This window comes from Centruroides sculpturatus, unplaced genomic scaffold, assembly GCF_000671375.1.
Source record: "Centruroides sculpturatus isolate CEXI.00-Female unplaced genomic scaffold, Cexi_2.0 scaffold287, whole genome shotgun sequence".
Taxonomy (NCBI): domain Eukaryota; kingdom Metazoa; phylum Arthropoda; class Arachnida; order Scorpiones; family Buthidae; genus Centruroides; species Centruroides sculpturatus.
The window spans coordinates 623,562-643,804 of record NW_019384456.1 but is presented as its reverse complement, the minus strand read 5'-3'; the positions used below and the strand labels follow the sequence as shown (position 1 = coordinate 643,804).

Genomic DNA, 20,243 nt, shown 5'->3' with positions numbered 1-20,243 from the left:
TTATTATTATATTTTAATAAAATAAAAAGTAAAAATAAAATTCGAATTTATTATCACGAAAAAACTTGTGAGATTTTAGCAATAATAAATAAATATTTTAATTATTAATTAAATAAATAAAATTCAAATTACAAAGTTGGGCCAATAAAAATTAATTTTATTTAAAAAATAAAATAAAATTTAACTCCAAATATTAAAAAAAATTAAGCAAATTCTTATTTTTCAGTAAAATTAAATGGAATTAGTTTTATTTTATTTACAAAAAAATTTTTTTAAGGAAAAACAAAATTTTCTTCGTTATTATTAGAATTAAATTATCATATGATCAAATCAATGAATTAAAATTTTATATTAATTTTTTTATTAAAAAAATAATAATAATCAAATTGAATTGCATGAATTAAAACAGAAATTCTCTTAATCATTGCTCGAGGAGAATAAATTACATTTTATCAACTGAATTTTCACATTGAGCAAAAGTAAACATGAAGAATTTTTGAATACTTTCCGTAAAAAAAAATAAATAAATAAATAAATTCAAGTAATTATTTTTATTGATAAAATAAATAAATAAATCTTGCCAAAAAATCGTCTTACTGATATATTAAATTTTAGAACGAATCGATAAAGGAAATGGAAGTTATTAACAATTTTATGTTCGCGTCGCGTCGCATCGCGTCGTGTTGCGCGCGTTTTAATTCAATATGGAAGTAAGTGTACGGTGCGTACATAGCATTTTTTTCTCTACTTTTTTTTTAAATTGAGAAGATTTAAAACTAAACTCGATATATTAAATATTTTTAAAAAAAGGAGAAAATAATATCGTTTTTTCTTTGAAAAAAAAGTGAATTAAGTGAAATTTCCTTTATATCAAACGGTATTTTTGTTGTTTTACTTGTATGGTATGGATTTTGTTAAAACAATATTAGAGAGAGGAAAAAAAATGATAACAAGCAGAAACAGAGAATTATCTAAGAAAATATTATCAAGTTTAATGAATTTAGAATTTCAAACATCAATAAAAACCTTATTATCTATGAGAGGTAATAAGATTTCATTTGCAGCATCTAATTTTCCAAGTTTAAAGAATGGACTCTTAATAAAAATATATATATATATATATATCGAATAAAACTCATTCTAAGAAAATAATATTATTTATTTTTATTACACGAAAAGGAAAATTTTCTTTACTTGATTGAATTTTATCATCTTTATATTTGCTACTGGTAGAAAATAACATTTTATTACTATATTCTTTGATTTTTATCGATTATAAACCGCAAAATTTAGCGCTTGTAGGTGTACTTTTTGGTATATATTTGTGGCTTCTCGAGCAATTTTATTGTTTATTTTCCTTCCGTAATAGTCAGAATTTGTGTTAAGAGATTATTTTCGCAGAAAATTTACGTTCGTTTTATGTTGGTGTATGTTGTTTCGGATCTCGTTACGGAAGATGAATATTTTTGTTATAACTAAATAATGGCTGGAGGAAATGGAACCAGATTATTACTTAAAATCTCTCATATCTCTGCGATGAGGTACGTTAAATTTTAGAACGAATCGTAACCGAAAACAGAAGTTATTAACAATTTATATTTGCTCGCTTGCATCGTAATATGGAAGAAGATGTATGGTGCACGCCAAGCATTTATTTTTTTACCGTTTTTAATAATGAGAAAATAACAGCTAAATTTTGTAAGAAGAAGCAATGAATGTATAGATCAATATGTAAATCAACATTACCCATCTTCAATCTCTGAATTTTGATACGATCGAATGATTTTAATGTTAATCTATGGACGTGGGCGTCGAACAACCCACGTCCTGTTAATAATCTATACTGTTTCATTTCCGTTTTATATATTTCTATATACATTTTCTTATCATAGAACGTATGTTCTAGTATAAAACAAACAATACTTCGTGACAGAATCAAATTGTGGAGAGTTTTTTTATTAGAAAAATCCAAAATAAAGAAAAAAAAATGAATAAAAATCGAGAAATTTATCTGTACCGTGTAATTCTGGAAAATTTATGTTTCTCTTTATGTGCATGTTGATGTAGGTTTAAACAACATTATTGTTGTTTTTTTCCATTCAAAATTATGTATTATATACAACAATTTCGTCTATAAATTTCTTACTCTCCTGAATATAAATGATTATTTTTAATTCGTAATATATGGATAAAAATTCCTAATTTTTAAATTAATTTTACTTAACTTTTATATATATTTTCTTGTATTTTTGTTATATATTTGAGACGTTCGTTTAATCGCACCCAAAATGCCAAACAGCAGCGTAATCGATGCGCATTATATACGATCTTTTGTATTTATTTCACCAAATTTCCATATAAAATTTCAAAATATTCGTTAGTAAAATCTTTAATAACGAAACGAAAATAACCATAATTTTAAAAATATAAAACGAATCGTTAGAAAGTGCTTAACATGTCTAAAAATATATTTAATAAGGCGCCGACTAATGAACAACAGCTCAGAAAACTGCACTACCGGTGCGCATTATATACGATTTTCGACACTTTATTTTTGTACTCGCGTTAAATTTATTATTATTTTTAGTCAGGTCTGTGCCCGTACGTTTTGAACCTGTATTAAAGATAATCTTAGTGCGGGTAAACCGACTTTTGGACCACCCTGACAAGAACAACGTGTCTAAAAATGCATTCGAGTTCGTGCTTTTTTTTTTTTTTAAACACATTTTCCCAATTATTCTTAACTAGAAACGCAGTATTTTTAGATAGTCACGTTTCCAAGAGTATTTTTAGAATGAAAAAATATATTTTCAATTCTAAAAAATCTAAAAAATATATAGAGGAGAAGGTGGTATTATGGAACACTGCGGGTATTATGGAACCACCCCGTTTCGATCTGATAATAAAGGCAAACTGTAGCGGAATGTGGCTGAACTGAACTAGGCAGACATCCATAGCAAGGGGAAAACCCGTTTTACTTCAGTTAAACAGTTGTCCGCATTTAATCAGCAAATTTGTTTTTTTCAAAATTCGCAAATTTTGAATGCTAAGTGAATTTAATTCTTTTTAAAATATAAATTGTGTAGTTGTAGATTCACTGGCGCATGTATTCCGTTCCAGAGACTTAGTGGTACATATTAATCTATGTGATGTTCACGTTTTTTAAATTTTGGTCTTGACAGACATAAGTTAATTCCAGATGGCGATGCGTGAAATACGGACCCCATTGGTGCTTTTACAGTAACATGGAACTCAACTCCTCCGAACTTTCTATTTGCAAGCAAACATTCCTCCAGAGCAATTTGTGAAAAAAACACTAGGTAGAAGGCCAATTCTTCCCGAGAATATCGAAAAAGAGCTGCTGGAATATATATTGTTGATGGAGGTCATATTTTTTTATTATAAAAGCATTTTTGCAATAAAATACATTGGAGTAAATAATTTGGTAATTATTTAACATTTTTTGTCCTTTCCTATTTGTTTTTGGCTACATTAAAGCATTTTTTTGAAAATATACAGTAAGGTTCCATATTACCACCCGATTTTCTCTAAGCCTACTTTCGGACTTTTTGTACAAAAGGCTTCAAAAATCATACTTATAATTACACTAGCGAAAAATCCAATTAGGAACATTTAGTTTACTAGTTACCAGTACTTTTCGCACAAAAAATGTGGGTGTAGTTACGATACCTTGTTTACAATTCACTAAAAGATAATTGGGGTTCCATAATACCACCTTCTCCTCTATATTTTTTTTCATCAGATGGCTCTGACACTTTCGAAGAAATATTTTATGTATAAATATAAGAATCTAGATACGTTTTAATGCATTAAAGTTAGCTTAAAATTCAATAAATTCATTGATTTATGTACTAGTTCCTGTACTTTTCTACATACTTAGCGTGTTAATGGAAGGTTTTTATAGTCACACGTATACAAATTATAGGGGGGAAAAATGCTACATAGAAATATAATATGAAGTAGGCGAGACGTACAGATTAATTAATTATTGTATGAGGTTAACTCATAAATATTCAAAACTAAGCTTCGATCATGTCAAGAAACTAATTCTTTATGAACATCAGGAAATTAATATGAACAAGAACGAAGAGAAATTTATATATTTGATATTTTACGAGCATAAAAATGTCATAAATGATAAAATATGACCGAATTTTATTTATATTATTAACTTTATTATAGAAAAAAAATTATATAGTCTATATTATACGCGTGTACGTGTATAAAGTTTATTACAGTGCACATTTGCGTGTAACTCTTCACAGAAAGTTTTTATTTTACATGAATTTGTATATAAAATATATTCCTAATCTTGTAATTATTTATTTTTAGATATATATTTACAGTATTTTAAACCTAGACAATTTTCTTGCATGTTGAAATTGTTTATGATTACTAAAAAATATATCTGAGCGGTCCAAAAGTCAATTAACTGTGAAAAGTTACCTTGCTAATATTTGGTTTAGGTACCGTCCATTAATTACGTGTAAAGTATTTAAACTTCTTTTGATCACCCCATAACTCCTTGTATTCTACAACGATGTGTTTTCTCGTTTCCTTAACTAGATCATCCTATGCTTAAAAAATATAAAATAATTTATAAACTTTTTGTTATTTGATATATTATATAATTTAATATTTATAAATTAAAAACTTCTTTGAGAATTTTTCGCTAATTATCTTCAATTAAGTCCACATATTTCTTTTTTAAAAAAGTCCGACATCTGCGATTGGTTAGATATTTAAAATACGCGAACGTTATAAACATTCGTCCAATTAGCATTCCGGAAAAACTACACGTATCGTTACGTAATCACGCTTTCGACCAATCAACGGAAATAATTTATGTTATTTTCCAAATGCCGTAATCGCTGGTAGAATCCACGACCAAAAAACATCTTGGAGATTTTAATTATACAGAATAATTAGATTTTGTTACAAATTATATATTTTGTATAGTGATACAGTACATATTTATAGACAGAAGAAATTTTTACACATAAACAAGCTACAGATTAGAGCTTTCAGTTTTTAAATGTATTACTATTATTTAGAGGTGGGAAGACTCTTATAATGTTATATCAAGAGTCAGCAGGAATAGCAAACTGATCTTTATAGGGCCCCACGCTTAGAGGGCCTCTTGAGAAGGGCGGTATTGTTATAAACCACGCAAAATATGGAACCGAAAAGGGTGGATTTAGACTCACTTATGGAACCATTTATACAATTTAAAGTAAAAAATAGAAATATTAAAATGAAATGAAAGTTTTCAAAGAATTTTTATTTATTTTTTACAATGGAAAATGTAGTTGTAAACAGTGAATACAAATAACGTATTAAATATTTAAGAATTTTAACAATGTAGATTGAAATTCCATTTGAATAAAATTCCAAGAAATGGAAATAAAGTAATTTATTATTAATGAATGGGGAATTATCATCACAGTTTTATATATATATATTAAAAAATAAATAATAAAGAATTTTATCTCGAATAAAATCTATTTAATAAATAATTTGAAAATACTTTTTTCCCCTTTCCGGATACGTAACGTTATAAAATGAATAATTTCACTTTGTATGAATCATTTTCTTTAATGTTTTATTTTTTATATATATTTTAAAATCTTTTTATTAATTTTTAAAACTATTTTGGAGGTTTTTTTACATTAAAATTTTATTTGTTTTAACTTTAAAACAAGCAAAAACCAGCCTTTTGAACAGTTTTTAACTTATAAACCCGTTTCAAAAGCTGCTTTTATTTTCGATTTTTTTGTTAGTTCTGTCGGTCTGTCCGCACGGTTTCTAGAAAATTGACAAACTAAACGTTAATAGTTTTGATCGATCTTATATAATCTGTCTGGCTGTCTGTCTGCATGCTTTTTAAGTAACTAAAAATGGAGTGATGCTATTAAATTTCAATTTTATATACGAAAATTATCTTAAGATCTCTATGAAGAAAATGATTGATATATTACCCGATACTCAATTTCTGAACCGTTTCGAATACAATTTCATTAGTTTTGACGTACGTTTGTATGTCTGTCGTCCATCCGCATAACTAAACAACGGTTTATAGTACAGAAATGATTCTGACATATAAAATTCAAAATATTCTCATAGTTAAATTTACTAACTTCTGAAACAATTCGTTACCACAACAATTAAACAATTTTAAATATTTATTTTGTTTTATACGTTTGAAGCGTTTACTTTTGGAAATTGCTCTTAGAAATTGCTCAATATTCCAATTGTCTCCGTATATTTCCTTCTTTATGGCACATTCCTTTCGCATTTATACTCGATCCTTGGTGATTTTAAACGTTTCCTTTATAGTTTTAACATTTAAAAAAATTTAATTTTATATGTTATATGTTACACATACTTTCTGAATCAATTCTCCTTGCTGGGTGATACTCGCTCGCTGATAACTTAGCGAAAATATTTGGTCACGAAAGCAATTAAACGATTTCTGAAGAAACATTTCCTAAAAATTAATTAATTTATCGATTAAATAATATAATTTTATCGATTCTTCATGTAAAATTCGATACAAATGCAATCTTTCTCTTATAATTCTCTTCTTCTTTGTTCGTGTTACCACTTCGTAATTCAAATAAAATCCTGATTTTTATCGTGAATTTCAGGTATTGATGAGAGCGATTCGATGTTTAAAGAGAGATAATTCAGTATCGAAGCAATGTCTAATGAATTTCTTCAAGGAGTTTCGATCATCGAATATTGTTTGATCAAGAATTTTTAGTGCAGAATAGTATCGATTATGATCATTTCAACATCGTAGTAATGTTGTAGAGGGTAATTATTGGTGCAAGAAACCTCAATATTGAGCATAATCAAGGCTATAGAACTTATAGCTTTGATATAGTTTATATATCATCAGAACAATTTATCTCATTCCTCAGTATCGAATTTCGTCAAAGCTATGGATAAGAGACACAAACTTCAGATTAAGAGCATTAAATAATTGTTATCGAAAGCCGTAATTATATTTTTATTGATTATAAAAGAAGTTTTAGTATCTTTCCCAACAACAACAACAAAAAAACATTATTATTATTATTTCCAAACGTTAAAAAAATAATACAGTAGACTCTCAATAAATCGAAATTTTGGCTTTCTATACACAAAGGGAGAAGAAAGGAAATAATATGCCTTACAACTACCCCAGGCACCCGGCTTTAGCGGAGAAAATCCCCAGGATGCCTATTCTGAGTTATGTGAGTAACAACACGAGTGTGTTGGGAGTCTCACGTGTCACGAACTATTTCGATAAATGATTTCAGTGAATGAGTTTGTACTGTACCATGTGATATTCTCGACACGTTCGTATTGTTACTCACATAACTAGAGACTAGGCACTCAGAAGGGGTTTCAGCTGCGCTCTTCGTCCCCCAAATCTGCTCTGTTTCTTAATTTCGGCATTATTCAATAATTTGATGAGTGAAGCCTTCTTTTGTGGAGCAATTTGCTTGGTTCGTCGTGCAGCTTCATTCAAAGTTTTTGCTAATCATTCGCATTGCATCTAACGGGTACACGTGATTCTTCTCCAATAACGATTCGTTCGATAAGTAATTTAAATCTTGAATGATTTCCGGATATAAATATTAATAATGCACAATCAATTATGCGGATGTCTAACTTTTTCAGCCAATTAGAAGAAGGCTCCGATGTCATTCTCTCTTTATTTACTACACATTGCAACGTCTTGGCATTGCGGTATATCGAAGTTTTAAAGTTTTCTTAATTAAATCAATTCACTCCTCTGAAGTTCTGGTGAAAACATTCGAAGTTACGGTGTTATTTTCGGGTGTAATCATGACTATCTTCAGGTAATAACAAGAATTTTAAAGCTGTACTTTCGCACTATCATCCGTAACACGTGGACTAGTAACGCACGATCATTATCAATTCTCGTTACCACTCTTAATCACCGCTGTAAATGTTTAATGTTAATCGTTATTTATTGGCAATACAGTAGTTTAATTATACATTAAATAAATACTATTAATTAATAATAAAATTTTAATTTGTTTCTTGTTGTTTCATCAGAATCAAAAAAAAAATTTTAATTAGTAAATATTTTCAATCTTTCTTATGCCAGAGGCAATGAAACCAAAATTTCCATTAATTGAAGTCTTATTTGCTTATCCCGTTTTAGCGTTAATGGATAGAATTGTGTTGGATTGATGGAGTAAGGCAAAAGGCAAGGAAACACGTGGCGATCTGCCAAGGGGGGAAAGAACTTTTTACGAGAAACTAGCCCCTATTTAAAGGTCAGACACATGGAGAAACCCTGAAAACTGCGCCCTCAAGTACTGCTGTGATTACGATCACAGTAGAGCATCAAGCCGTAATTCGTTTAACTCGTCGAGCAATTATATGGGCTGCAATTTTTTATCACAATATTCTCAATTTTAGTAGTGTCATACTTTCCCTGTTAACAATAGAGTCACGCCGATCATCTAACTAACTCCGTTATCGAGATTAAGGAAGGACAGACAGACAGACGGACGCCAGTGGAAATTTATGTCTACATTTTTTTGAAAATTTCAGCCAAATGAATATATACTACAGAATTACATTATTATAATTATAAATAAAAAAATTATGTGTGGATAATGAAATTGTTCACATATACGTTCTGTAGTACGAACAATGAAATTGTTTTCACCAGAATACACGAGTGTGAGTGACAACACATGAACTGACCTCATTAATAACGACAGCAGTTTATCATTACATGCCACGTTTTCTCCCAAATGAAGAGTTACACGTTGTTTTGCTTTTTTAACCTTTAAACACCATAGTATTGTTCTGTATGCCCCATTTGTTGTCTGAATTGTTTATTTTTTTCTTTAAGTTTCCCATAGGCAGTAATATTATTGTCTATACACTTTACAAATCACACCAGCAAAAGCGCTTTTCAGCATCTGGATACTTATATTTAATGTCTGATTCTATTGTTGATTGAATCCTTCCTTGTTTTTTCAAACATGTAAAGAGATTAAACAGTAGAATGTCAAATTCTTCTGCAATTTCTTTATTTTCTCGGAATTAAAATGGTTAATAGATTATTTAATTTCATTTTTAATTATATATTTTTTAATTTTTTACAGTTAAAAATGCCTGAACAAAGCAACGATTACAGAGTGGTCGTATTCGGTGCTGGAGGAGTAGGGAAGAGCTCGTTGGTCCTAAGATTCGTCAGAGGGACCTTCAGAGAATGCTACATACCAACAATAGAAGACACCTATAGACAGGTAAAAAATTAATAAAAAAAATTCACCTTAAAAAATTAATTAATTCTTATAAAGTTTAACGAATAAACTTTAATGATATTTAATACGTAAAATTAGAATTCGCTCTCCTGTTATTTGCATAAAAGTTCCATTATTTTAAATGGTTTATTTGATATTTGCATGAATTTCGTTTGAATGTTAAATACATTTAAAATCGTTTCGAATGACTTCCTTTTAAATTCCTCTTTAAAATCAATAAAATTAGTATACAAGAAATACAATATTAAAAAAATGATGGATGATGAAAATAAATGGGATGAAGAGGAGAAAAAATAAATTGTTTTCAGTCGAAACGTCTAAAAATAATTGTGTTCAATTTAAATAAATTTCATTCTGGAATACTTCTTGACAAGGTTAAACTCTATAATTTTTCTTCATACTGATTTTCTATTACTTCTACTAGAAAATATCAATTTAAAAAACATAAAAATTATTATATTGACTTTTTATTTATTGTTAAAACACCTTTTCTAAATATTTTATTTTATTATCAATGATTGAATTATTTATTGATTTTTATATGTCTATATTCTGTACAACTGTTTATTATTTAATGATATATACAGCTATTGTATGTTTGTTTTAAATGCTTATTACTTAACCTATTGTTTTGTAAACTTGTTATATTTTATGTTTTATTTTGGTATAGAAATATAACAGTATAATAATTAAATATGTTTAATATTTAGTCTAAATAAAAAAATATTATGAATTTAATACATCAGACTAAAACTCATTACAAATATTTTAATTTGTAATTACGAAAATATACAAATATATAAAATGTTACGCTCTTCATTAATTATAGAAATTTTAAAAAATGGCGTAACAATAAAAATTCAAAACAGAGAAGAAAACAATACGGCATAACAATGTTTTTTTTTCTGTATTATTTAAATTTCATTAATTGTCGTATCATTTTCTGTTTGAATTTTATTAATTGTTACTTTGTTTATTTTTTGTTTTATTTACTCTGTTAACTGTTACGTTATTTGCTATTTTATTTGTTTTGCTTATTTGTTAATTGCTATGTCATTTACCATTGTTTTTATTTTATCTAAACTTTATAAACAAATTACGCAAGAATTAACAAAGCAAGGAAAAAACGAAAACAAATTACGCAACAATTAATAAAAATTCAAATAAAAAGACAAATGACGTAACAATTATTAAAAACACAAATGACGTAACAATTATTAAAAACACAAATGACGCAACAATTATTAAAAACACAAATGACGCAACAATTATTAAAAACACAAATGACGTAACAATTATTAAAAACACAAATGACGTAACAATTAACAAAATAAAAAAATCGAGTGACGTAACAATAAAAATAAAAGTAAAAACAGAAGAAAAAATACAGGAGAAAGTCGTGTTAACAGAAAATTTGCAATTACGTAACAATCGATAACATATTTTTGACTTTTAAATAACTAAGAAATTTGAAAATGAAAGCAATCGAAGTGGAGTTATTTAAATAGCCAGAAGCACTTACAAATCAATGTTTACGAAACTGCCCGAGATCATTCCAAGTGAAAAAATCTTCTGAAATCTTATTTATTTTGATGAGTTTGTTCAACTCCCTAACGATAATTATGAGAAATTTTATCAACCATTAAAATGCATTTTCTAATTTAATAAAATAATAAAAAAATATATATATATATTAAAAAATGTAATTAAAAAGATAATTTTTTTAAAGTAATTTCGTCATTAATGTGCCATTTAATAAAGCTTAAATATGTTAGGAAAGTGTGAATTTAATTTAAGTCCTTCCTTTGGAGTTGAAGAAAGTAAATATTTAAGTTAGAAAATGATTTTGTAACATTTTAATTCAATGAATTTGTTAAATATTCTTGAAGAAAAGATGGCTTAATTATAAAATGAAATTAAGTAATTTCGTTACTTTTTACACGAGGAATTTTATTATTAACTTTCTGGATGTTGTATGTAACAGAGGGAATGTATGGATATCGGTCAAAAAAATGACCCCCCCAAAGATGTTTTACATTTCTGGACACTGGGGGGGACTTAAAACGTCCAGAAATGCAAAAAAGTTAAGTTTTTTTTATATGTTTGTGTGTTTGGGTGTGTGTGAAGAGCACGATTTTGTTCACCCACTTTGAAGCTTAATAACTTCCTGTATTGTAGTCGAAAATTTCTAAAATTTTGCATGGAGGTCTGTGTATTAGGGACATTGATGCTAGTGAATTTTGGTGGTTAAAGGTCAAGGGAGTGAGGAGATAGAGTGGGAGTTAACGAGTCACATCTCCAGTGGGGTCGGACTTAATGAAGATTTTACTCGTTATTATTCTTTAGAATTATTTTTAAAATTAGTCTTTTTGCCATTTTATAATAACTAGAAATATATAAAAAGTTTTTAAAATAAAATCCCGCAACAGATGGAGCTACAAACGATTTTAACTTTTCTGTCCGGAAAGGTACACAACTTGTCGATAGATTTTTAAAAAATTATTACGTAATAATAGTCAATAATACTTATCGTTTACGTAATAATAGAAATTCATTGTTACGTCATCAACTTCTAAAACTAGTAACGATATTTTTATTGTTGTGTCATGGGGAAATTTTGTTTCAACAATAGTTGCTATTGTAATTTATTATTGTGTAAAAATTAAATTCATTATTAACGGTTATTACGNTTGTGTTTGCGTCTTTTATATATATATATATATATATATATAAAAGAATATATTTAGTTTAAACCTCCACTGACGACCATGAAAAATGACCATTGTTTTTGGAGGTTCCTTTCTGGCCGCCGTTTAAAGGTGGCCTTTATTACAGGTATTTAAAAAGTATTCTAGGGAAAAAAATAGGTAAATTTCCTTATTTTCTAGATTTTTTTTAATAGATAAGTTAGGAGAAAAATGAAAAATAAATAGCCACAGTGACAACTTCATTCCTAAACCAACTTAAAAGTACTGTACTGTACTTGTAAAAGGACATCATCTGTCAATTCACCTCCATATCTCAGGATTAACAAGACAAACTACAGTACTTAGCGACTAATAATCTGTATACAGAGGACTCTCGATGTAGTGATCACTCGATATAATGAATTTACCTGTCCTACGCTATTCTCTAAGTACGGTACATAATGGATGATTTAGTTCAGTTATTTTTGAGTTCGCTATATTGAGCATCCATTCTGTGTAGTAGTTCTCGATATAGTGAATAGTTCTTGCTATTTTTTATACATGTAGTGTGAATTCTTAATATAGTAAGAGGTTTCATTGTACACTGTATAAACTCTATCAGTCGAACCTCGATATAATGCCATTCTCGTAAAGCACTCGCGAACAGGTTTTCCCGTAAATACTAAATACTTAACATATCTATAAAACCTTTAACATTAAATGTACGATTTTAACTCGATATAGTGTTCCCTTAAATAGCGTTACTAGACGTTTACAATGCAAAATCGTACATTGAAAATCGAGATTTGGTGTTAACAAACACAAATTTGTGTGTGTGTAGACACCATCACTATATGCAATTCTTATTGTTCGAGGTATTTCGGTATAGCGCCGTACTCGATTTAGCGCTATTTATACATTTTTAAATTAATTCAAAAACATTAGGAAAATAAAAAAAAATTCGAAATTGTAAATTTAATAAACACGGGGTGATCCAAAAATCAGTTAACCGAGATAATTTATATTATTTTAGGCTGCTTATTGTTAAACGCAAAATATAATCTTGAAGACAGTCAAACCTCGATATAGCGCTACCCAATCACCAAATGATAAGACATTCACATAATTAACCTCGCTGTAACATATAATTTTCATTGTTTGAAGTCCCCCAGTTTAATGGCAATTTCAGATGCAAACAAATGAATGGCATACAAGTAAAGCGTAATTGCATTTACAAGAGTAGCGCTATTTCGAGGTTTTGACTGCGCCTATCTCAGTTAATTGACTTTTACTCCATTCTGTACGTACATAAGTCAATTTTTTCATAACTTTTGCAAAAGTTTTTTAAACATTTCATTCAACTTTCGGCAATTTTATCACAGTATGTGACCACACTATTCCCTATTGCCTGTATCTAGTATTTTCTATTGACGTTTCTTATATCTGTATATTGACGTTTAGTGTTACTTATATGTATATATTGACATTGGGTGTCATTTTTTTTCCCCAGGTGATCAGCTGCAACAAGAACATATGTACGCTTCAGATAACAGATACAACAGGAAGCCATCAGTTCCCAGCCATGCAACGACTAAACATTTCAAAGGGTCACGCATTCATCCTGGTATACTCCATTACAAGTAAGCAGAGTTTAGAAGAGATCAAACCGATCTTTCAGGTGATCAAAGAGGTGAAAGGGGACATAGAAGGCATACCAATTATGTTAGTAGGTAACAAATGCGACGAGACTGAAAGTAGAGAAGTGGAAAATCAATATGGAATGGATCAGGCTAAAAAATGGGGCTGCGGTTTCATGGAAACTTCAGCGAAAACTAATTACAACGTTAAAGAATTATTCCAAGAATTGCTGAACATGGAGAAAAAAAGGACCGTGAGCCTACAATTGGACACGAAAAAGACGAAATCTGAGCTACGAAAAGAGAAATTGAAGGGCAAATGTTTGTTAATGTGATTCTTCAGGTGCAAACAAACAAAAAAAAAAAAAACACAATTTCGAACGACATATCGAAGATGATTCTATGAAGGGACCATATATATATGTGAATCTCTCTCTCTCTCTCTCTACATATATATATATATATGGGGGAAAAAAGCGATGAATATATTCTTGCTCTACTATAAAAAATCACCTTTAGAGGCATCAAAGTGGAAAATTCCGTGTTTCGGATTGAAAATNTTAATTTATAAAAAAAAAATAAATATATGCCCATGGGGGCAGAACTTAATCATCTTGAACACGTGCATAAGGATATATATTTTGCATTAATTTCTTCTATTATAATGGTGCTGTGCAACGTTGTATAATTAATAATCAGCGTAGGAATACAAGAATGCAACCTTACACTTAATTAATATATAATTATAGGATTTTTTTAAAATTGTTTTAATATATAACGAAGGTCAAGCGAAGGTCAAAAAGTATAAGCAAATTGCTTAAAAAATTGTTATTTGTTCATTTTATAAGCACAAGAAATAGTTGTAGTAAGTTAAATAAATTCTAAAGTTCTTGAGTACTTACTTATCCAAGAAATTTGCCCATTTATCAAAGAAAAGATTTAAAACTTTAATAAATTCTTGGGTATTTGCCCATTTATCAAAGGAAATCTCTAGATAAATGAAATTTTTGGGGCACTCAGACAAGAAATTTACCAGTTTATCAAAGAAAATCTTTAGAAAATCCAATAAATTCTTGAATATTTGTCCAGAAAACTTAATCATTTATCAAAGGAAATCTCCAAATAAATGAAATTCCTGGGGCATTTATCCAAGAAAATCTTTAAAATTCTTGAATATTTGCCCATTTATCAGAGAAAATCATCAAACAAATGAAATTCTTCGAGGGAATTTATCCAAGAAATTTACCAATCTCTGAAAAAAAATCAATTAATTCTTGGGTACTTGCCCAGGAAATTTGCTCATTTATCAAAGAAAGTCTTTAAAAAATTAATTATATAACCTTACTTAATTAGTAATTTAGCTCNCTTATATCTGTATATTGACGTTTAGTGTTACTTATATGTATATATTGACATTGGGTGTCATTTTTTTTCCCCAGGTGATCAGCTGCAACAAGAACATATGTACGCTTCAGATAACAGATACAACAGGAAGCCATCAGTTCCCAGCCATGCAACGACTAAATATTTCAAAGGGTCACGCATTCATCCTGGTATACTCCATTACAAGCAAGCAGAGTTTAGAAGAGATCAAACCGATCTTTCAGGTGATCAAAGAGGTGAAAGGGGACATAGAAGGCATACCAATTATGTTAGTAGGTAACAAATGCGACGAGACTGAAAGTAGAGAAGTGGAAAATCAATATGGAATGGATCAGGCTAAAAAATGGGGCTGCGGTTTTATGGAAACTTCAGCGAAAACTAATTACAACGTTAAAGAATTATTCCAAGAATTGCTGAACATGGAGAAAAAAAGGACCGTGAGCCTACAATTGGACACGAAAAAGACGAAATCTGAGCTACGAAAAGAGAAATTGAAGGGCAAATGTTTGTTAATGTGATTCTTCAGGTGCAAACAAACAAAAAAAAAAAAAAACAGAAATGCAAAAAAATTAAGTTATTTTTATATGTTTGTGTGTTTGGGTGTGTGTGAAGAGCACGATTTTGTTCACCCACTTTGAAGCTTAATAACTTCCTGTATTGTAGTCGAAAATTTCTAAAATTTTGCATGGAGGTCTGTGTATTAGGGACATTGATGCTAGTGAATTTTGGTGGTTAAAGGTCAAGGGAGTGAGGAGATAGAGTGGGAGTTAACGAGTCACATCTCCAGTGGGGTCGGACTTAATGAAGATTTTACTCGTTATTATTCTTTAGAATTATTTTTAAAATTAGTCTTTTTGCCATTTTATAATAACTAGAAATATATAAAAAGTTTTTAAAATAAAATCCCGCAACAGATGGAGCTACAAACGATTTTAACTTTTCTGTCCGGAAAGGTACACAACTTGTCGATAGATTTTTAAAAAATTATTACGTAATAATAGTCAATAATACTTATCGTTTACGTAATAATAGAAATTCATTGTTACGTCATCAACTTCTAAAACTAGTAACGATATTTTTATTGTTGTGTCATGGGGAAATTTTGTTTCAACAATAGTTGCTATTGTAATTTATTATTGTGTAAAAATTAAATTCATTATTAACGGTTATTACGTATATATATATATATANTAGTAAGTTAAATAAATTCTAAAGTTCTTGAGTACTTACTTATCCAAGAAATTTGCCCATTTATCAAAGAAAAGATTTAAAACTTTAATAAATTCTTGGGTATTTGCCCATTTATCAAAGGAAATCTCTAGATAAATGAAATTTTTGGGGCACTCAGACAAGAAATTTACCAGTTTATCAAAGAAAATCTTTAGAAAATCCAATAAATTCTTGAATATTTGTCCAGAAAACTTAATCATTTATCAAAGGAAATCTCCAAATAAATGAAATTCCTGGGGCATTTATCCAAGAAAATCTTTAAAATTCTTGAATATTTGCCCATTTATCAGAGAAAATCATCAAACAAATGAAATTCTTCGAGGGAATTTATCCAAGAAATTTACCAATCTCTGAAAAAAAATCAATTAATTCTTGGGTACTTGCCCAGGAAATTTGCTCATTTATCAAAGAAAGTCTTTAAAAAATTAATTATATAACCTTACTTAATTAGTAATTTAGCTCTAGATATATAATAAATCTATTCATTATTTAAAAAAATCAATAAAAAATTGTGATACACTTAAAAAAAATTAATCAAAATCACATTAAAAATGGAGCACTTTTGCAACTTAAAAAAATAACAAAAAAATCAAAAAAAAATTGCAAAAAATTCAGTAGTGATTGTTTAACAAAAATCAGCACTTTAAAGTTAAAAAATACCTTAAAATCATTTTAAAAAATTGAATTTTTTCCCCCTTCCTACATGTGTATTTTATAATTTAATAATTAAATAAACACATATCTAGAAGCAATATAGCTGATATATTTATATATATATATCAATTAATGGTCATGACATTTTTTGATGATGGAGCTTATATTCTTTGTATATAAAAAGAAATTAGAATGGTGAACAAATTAAAAAATAAATAAATAAAATACAAATTAGAAGAAGAAAAATGTCTAATTTGAATACGAAAACACTGAAGAGGCAATGAACAAATTGTAGGAAAATCCTAATTTTTCAATGATTTGAGAGTGCAACTTGCCCCATCAAACTGTAGTATAAATTGGTTTCTAGTGTATATAAGCGCGTGAATTCAGGTTAATTATTGTATATTATGGGATATTCTATTGTTAAACATACCTCTTAGTAACAATTATTAGTAATTAGATATATAATTAAAGAAAATATAACTCACTTGTTGCCAGGGAGGAACACACTTTTTCATGATATTTCAAACACTTCTTTGTTTTCTTTTTTAAATTAATTTATTAATCTTTTTTTTTTGCTGCAGAAAAGGAGCACCAAGATGAAAGAAAATATTATATTATATATTTCTTTATTTGGACCAATTTGATTAGAAAAATAAAAATAATAAAATGAAAAAAAAACAAACTGTTGCTTGTAAAATTGTAATAAAGTTAGTGACTAGTTTACTTGTTTGTCATTATTTTTAACTTAAATATAAGAATGGGAGAAAAAAAGTGATTAAAGACGCCCAAAAGTCAGTTTACCATTGTAAGTAGTAAAGCAATGGCAATGGTAAACTGACTTTTGGACCACCCTGAACGGTTTCAATTGTATAATACAGTACACAGGATGATATAAAAAGATACCCACCGAGTTTAATGCTTTGTTACTTAATTAGAGTCGTCTCAATTAGACAATTTCCTCCATCTCGTGCCAAAATTTGCCACCACATTTCTTGGATTGGTGAAGATTTGACAATTGAACATCTCCATAGCATACCAGGCTAATTCAAGGAGTATGGGGCATAACTCCTCGAGTATACATCCACATAGAAGCCACAAGGATTCCAAACCCCTTCTATAGTGATTTCCATAATGCATACGGGGGTAACGTGTTGAACGCATTGTCACATACATCGTTCAGTCGTAACAAAGCATCGAACTTGTTGAGTAGCTCTAGGCCCACCCTGCAAACAAACACGTATTATATATTACAAAAAAAAATATATATATATATATATAAAGGGTGGCCCAAAAGTGTGTTAACTGCCACTAATGTGAATCAGAAACCGCGAGTCCAGAACAACGCGCCCTTACGAAATTGAATTACAAAATAAGGTAAAAAAGTTAGTCTTCACAACGGTTAACTGACTTTTGGACCAGCCCTTATATCAATTATTATTTTCTGTACTTTTAACGCGACTATGACAATAGAAATTTACGATTTTTAACGCAAAAATGCGATCAATTTAAACAGATTTTACGTTTTAATCAGGTTTTTTTTAAAAATAAATGTTTAAAATCCCATACTTTTTGACCCACGAAACATGGCGTGAATGCAATCGATACGATAAAAGGCCGGCCCAAAAGTCAGTTAGTGAGTAGAAAAACACTGGCGATGGTAAACTGACTTTTGGAATAACCTATATCTATTTTTATAATTAAAAAATAAGAATATTTTGCCTAAAGTGGTATGAAACAAATGAAAGGTTAACTTCGTCAACTCTTAATGGATTTAAATAAGTATCTAAGCTTAGAAAAATGCGAATACAAATTAGAAGAAGAAAAATGTCTAATTTGAATACGAAAACACTGAAGAGGCAATGAACAAATTGTAGGAAAATCCTAATTTTTCAATGATTTGAGAGTGCAACTTGCCCCATCAAACTGTAGTATAAATTGGTTTCTAGTGTATATAAGCGCGTGAATTCAGGTTAATTATTGTATATTATGGGATATTCTATTGTTAAACATACCTCTTAGTAACAATTATTAGTAATTAGATATATAATTAAAGAAAATATAACTCACTTGTTGCCAGGGAGGAACACACTTTTTCATGATATTTCAAACACTTCTTTGTTTTCTTTTTTAAATTAATTTATTAATCTTTTTTTTTTTGCTGCAGAAAAGGAGCACCAAGATGAAAGAAAATATTATATTATATATTTCTTTATTTGGACCAATTTGATTAGAAAAATAAAAATAATAAAATGAAAAAAAACAAACTGTTGCTTGTAAAATTGTAATAAAGTTAGTGACTAGTTTACTTGTTTGTCATTATTTTTAACTTAAATATAAGAATGGGAGAAAAAAAGTGATTAAAGACGCCCAAAAGTCAGTTTACCATTGTAAGTAGTAAAGCAATGGCAATGGTAAACTGACTTTTGGACCACCCTGAACGGTTTCAATTGTATAATACAGTACACAGGATGATATAAAAAGATACCCACCGAGTTTAATGCTTTGTTACTTAATTAGAGTCGTCTCAATTAGACAATTTCCTCCATCTCGTGCCAAAATTTGCCACCACATTTCTTGGATTGGTGAAGATTTGACAATTGAACATCTCCATAGCATACCAGGCTAATTCAAGGAGTATGGGGCATAACTCCTCGAGTATACATCCACATAGAAGCCACAAGGATTCCAAACCCCTTCTATAGTGATTTCCATAATGCATACGGGGGTAACGTGTTGAACGCATTGTCACATACATCGTTCAGTCGTAACAAAGCATCGAACTTGTTGAGTAGCTCTAGGCCCACCCTGCAAACAAACACGTATTATATATTACAAAAAAAAATATATATATATATATATAAAGGGTGGCCCAAAAGTGTGTTAACTGCCACTAATGTGAATCAGAAACCGCGAGTCCAGAACAACGCGCCCTTACGAAATTGAATTACAAAATAAGGTAAAAAAGTTAGTCTTCACAACGGTTAACTGACTTTTGGACCAGCCCTTATATCAATTATTATTTTCTGTACTTTTAACGCGACTATGACAATAGAAATTTACGATTTTTAACGCAAAAATGCGATCAATTTAAACAGATTTTACGTTTTAATCAGGTTTTTTTTAAAAATAAATGTTTAAAATCCCATACTTTTTGACCCACGAAACATGGCGTGAATGCAATCGATACGATAAAAGGCCGGCCCAAAAGTCAGTTAGTGAGTAGAAAAACACTGGCGATGGTAAACTGACTTTTGGAATAACCTATATCTATTTTTATAATTAAAAAATAAGAATATTTTGCCTAAAGTGGTATGAAACAAATGAAAGGT

At 29.0% G+C, this 20,243-nt stretch overlaps 1 protein-coding gene and 1 pseudogene across 1 annotated transcript; both read left to right on the top strand.

The window, feature by feature from the left end:
• Positions 1-14,013, top strand: part of LOC111620694 — a 50,289-nt pseudogene extending 36,276 nt beyond the window's left edge.
• Positions 14,014-15,044: 1,031 nt separating this feature from the next.
• LOC111620689 (GTP-binding protein Di-Ras2-like) lies at positions 15,045-15,580 on the top strand. Its single transcript, XM_023362667.1, has one exon. It carries the CDS (start codon positions 15,045-15,047, stop codon positions 15,543-15,545), a length of 501 nt encoding a protein of 166 aa, XP_023218435.1. The 3' UTR covers positions 15,546-15,580.
• The last annotated feature ends 4,663 nt before the right edge of the window (positions 15,581-20,243 follow it).

Excerpts from the sequence above, each read along its gene's own strand:
- LOC111620689 (XM_023362667.1), top strand. The coding sequence starts at position 15,045 with ATGTATATATTGACATTGGGTGTCATTTTTTTTCCCCAGGTGATCAGC.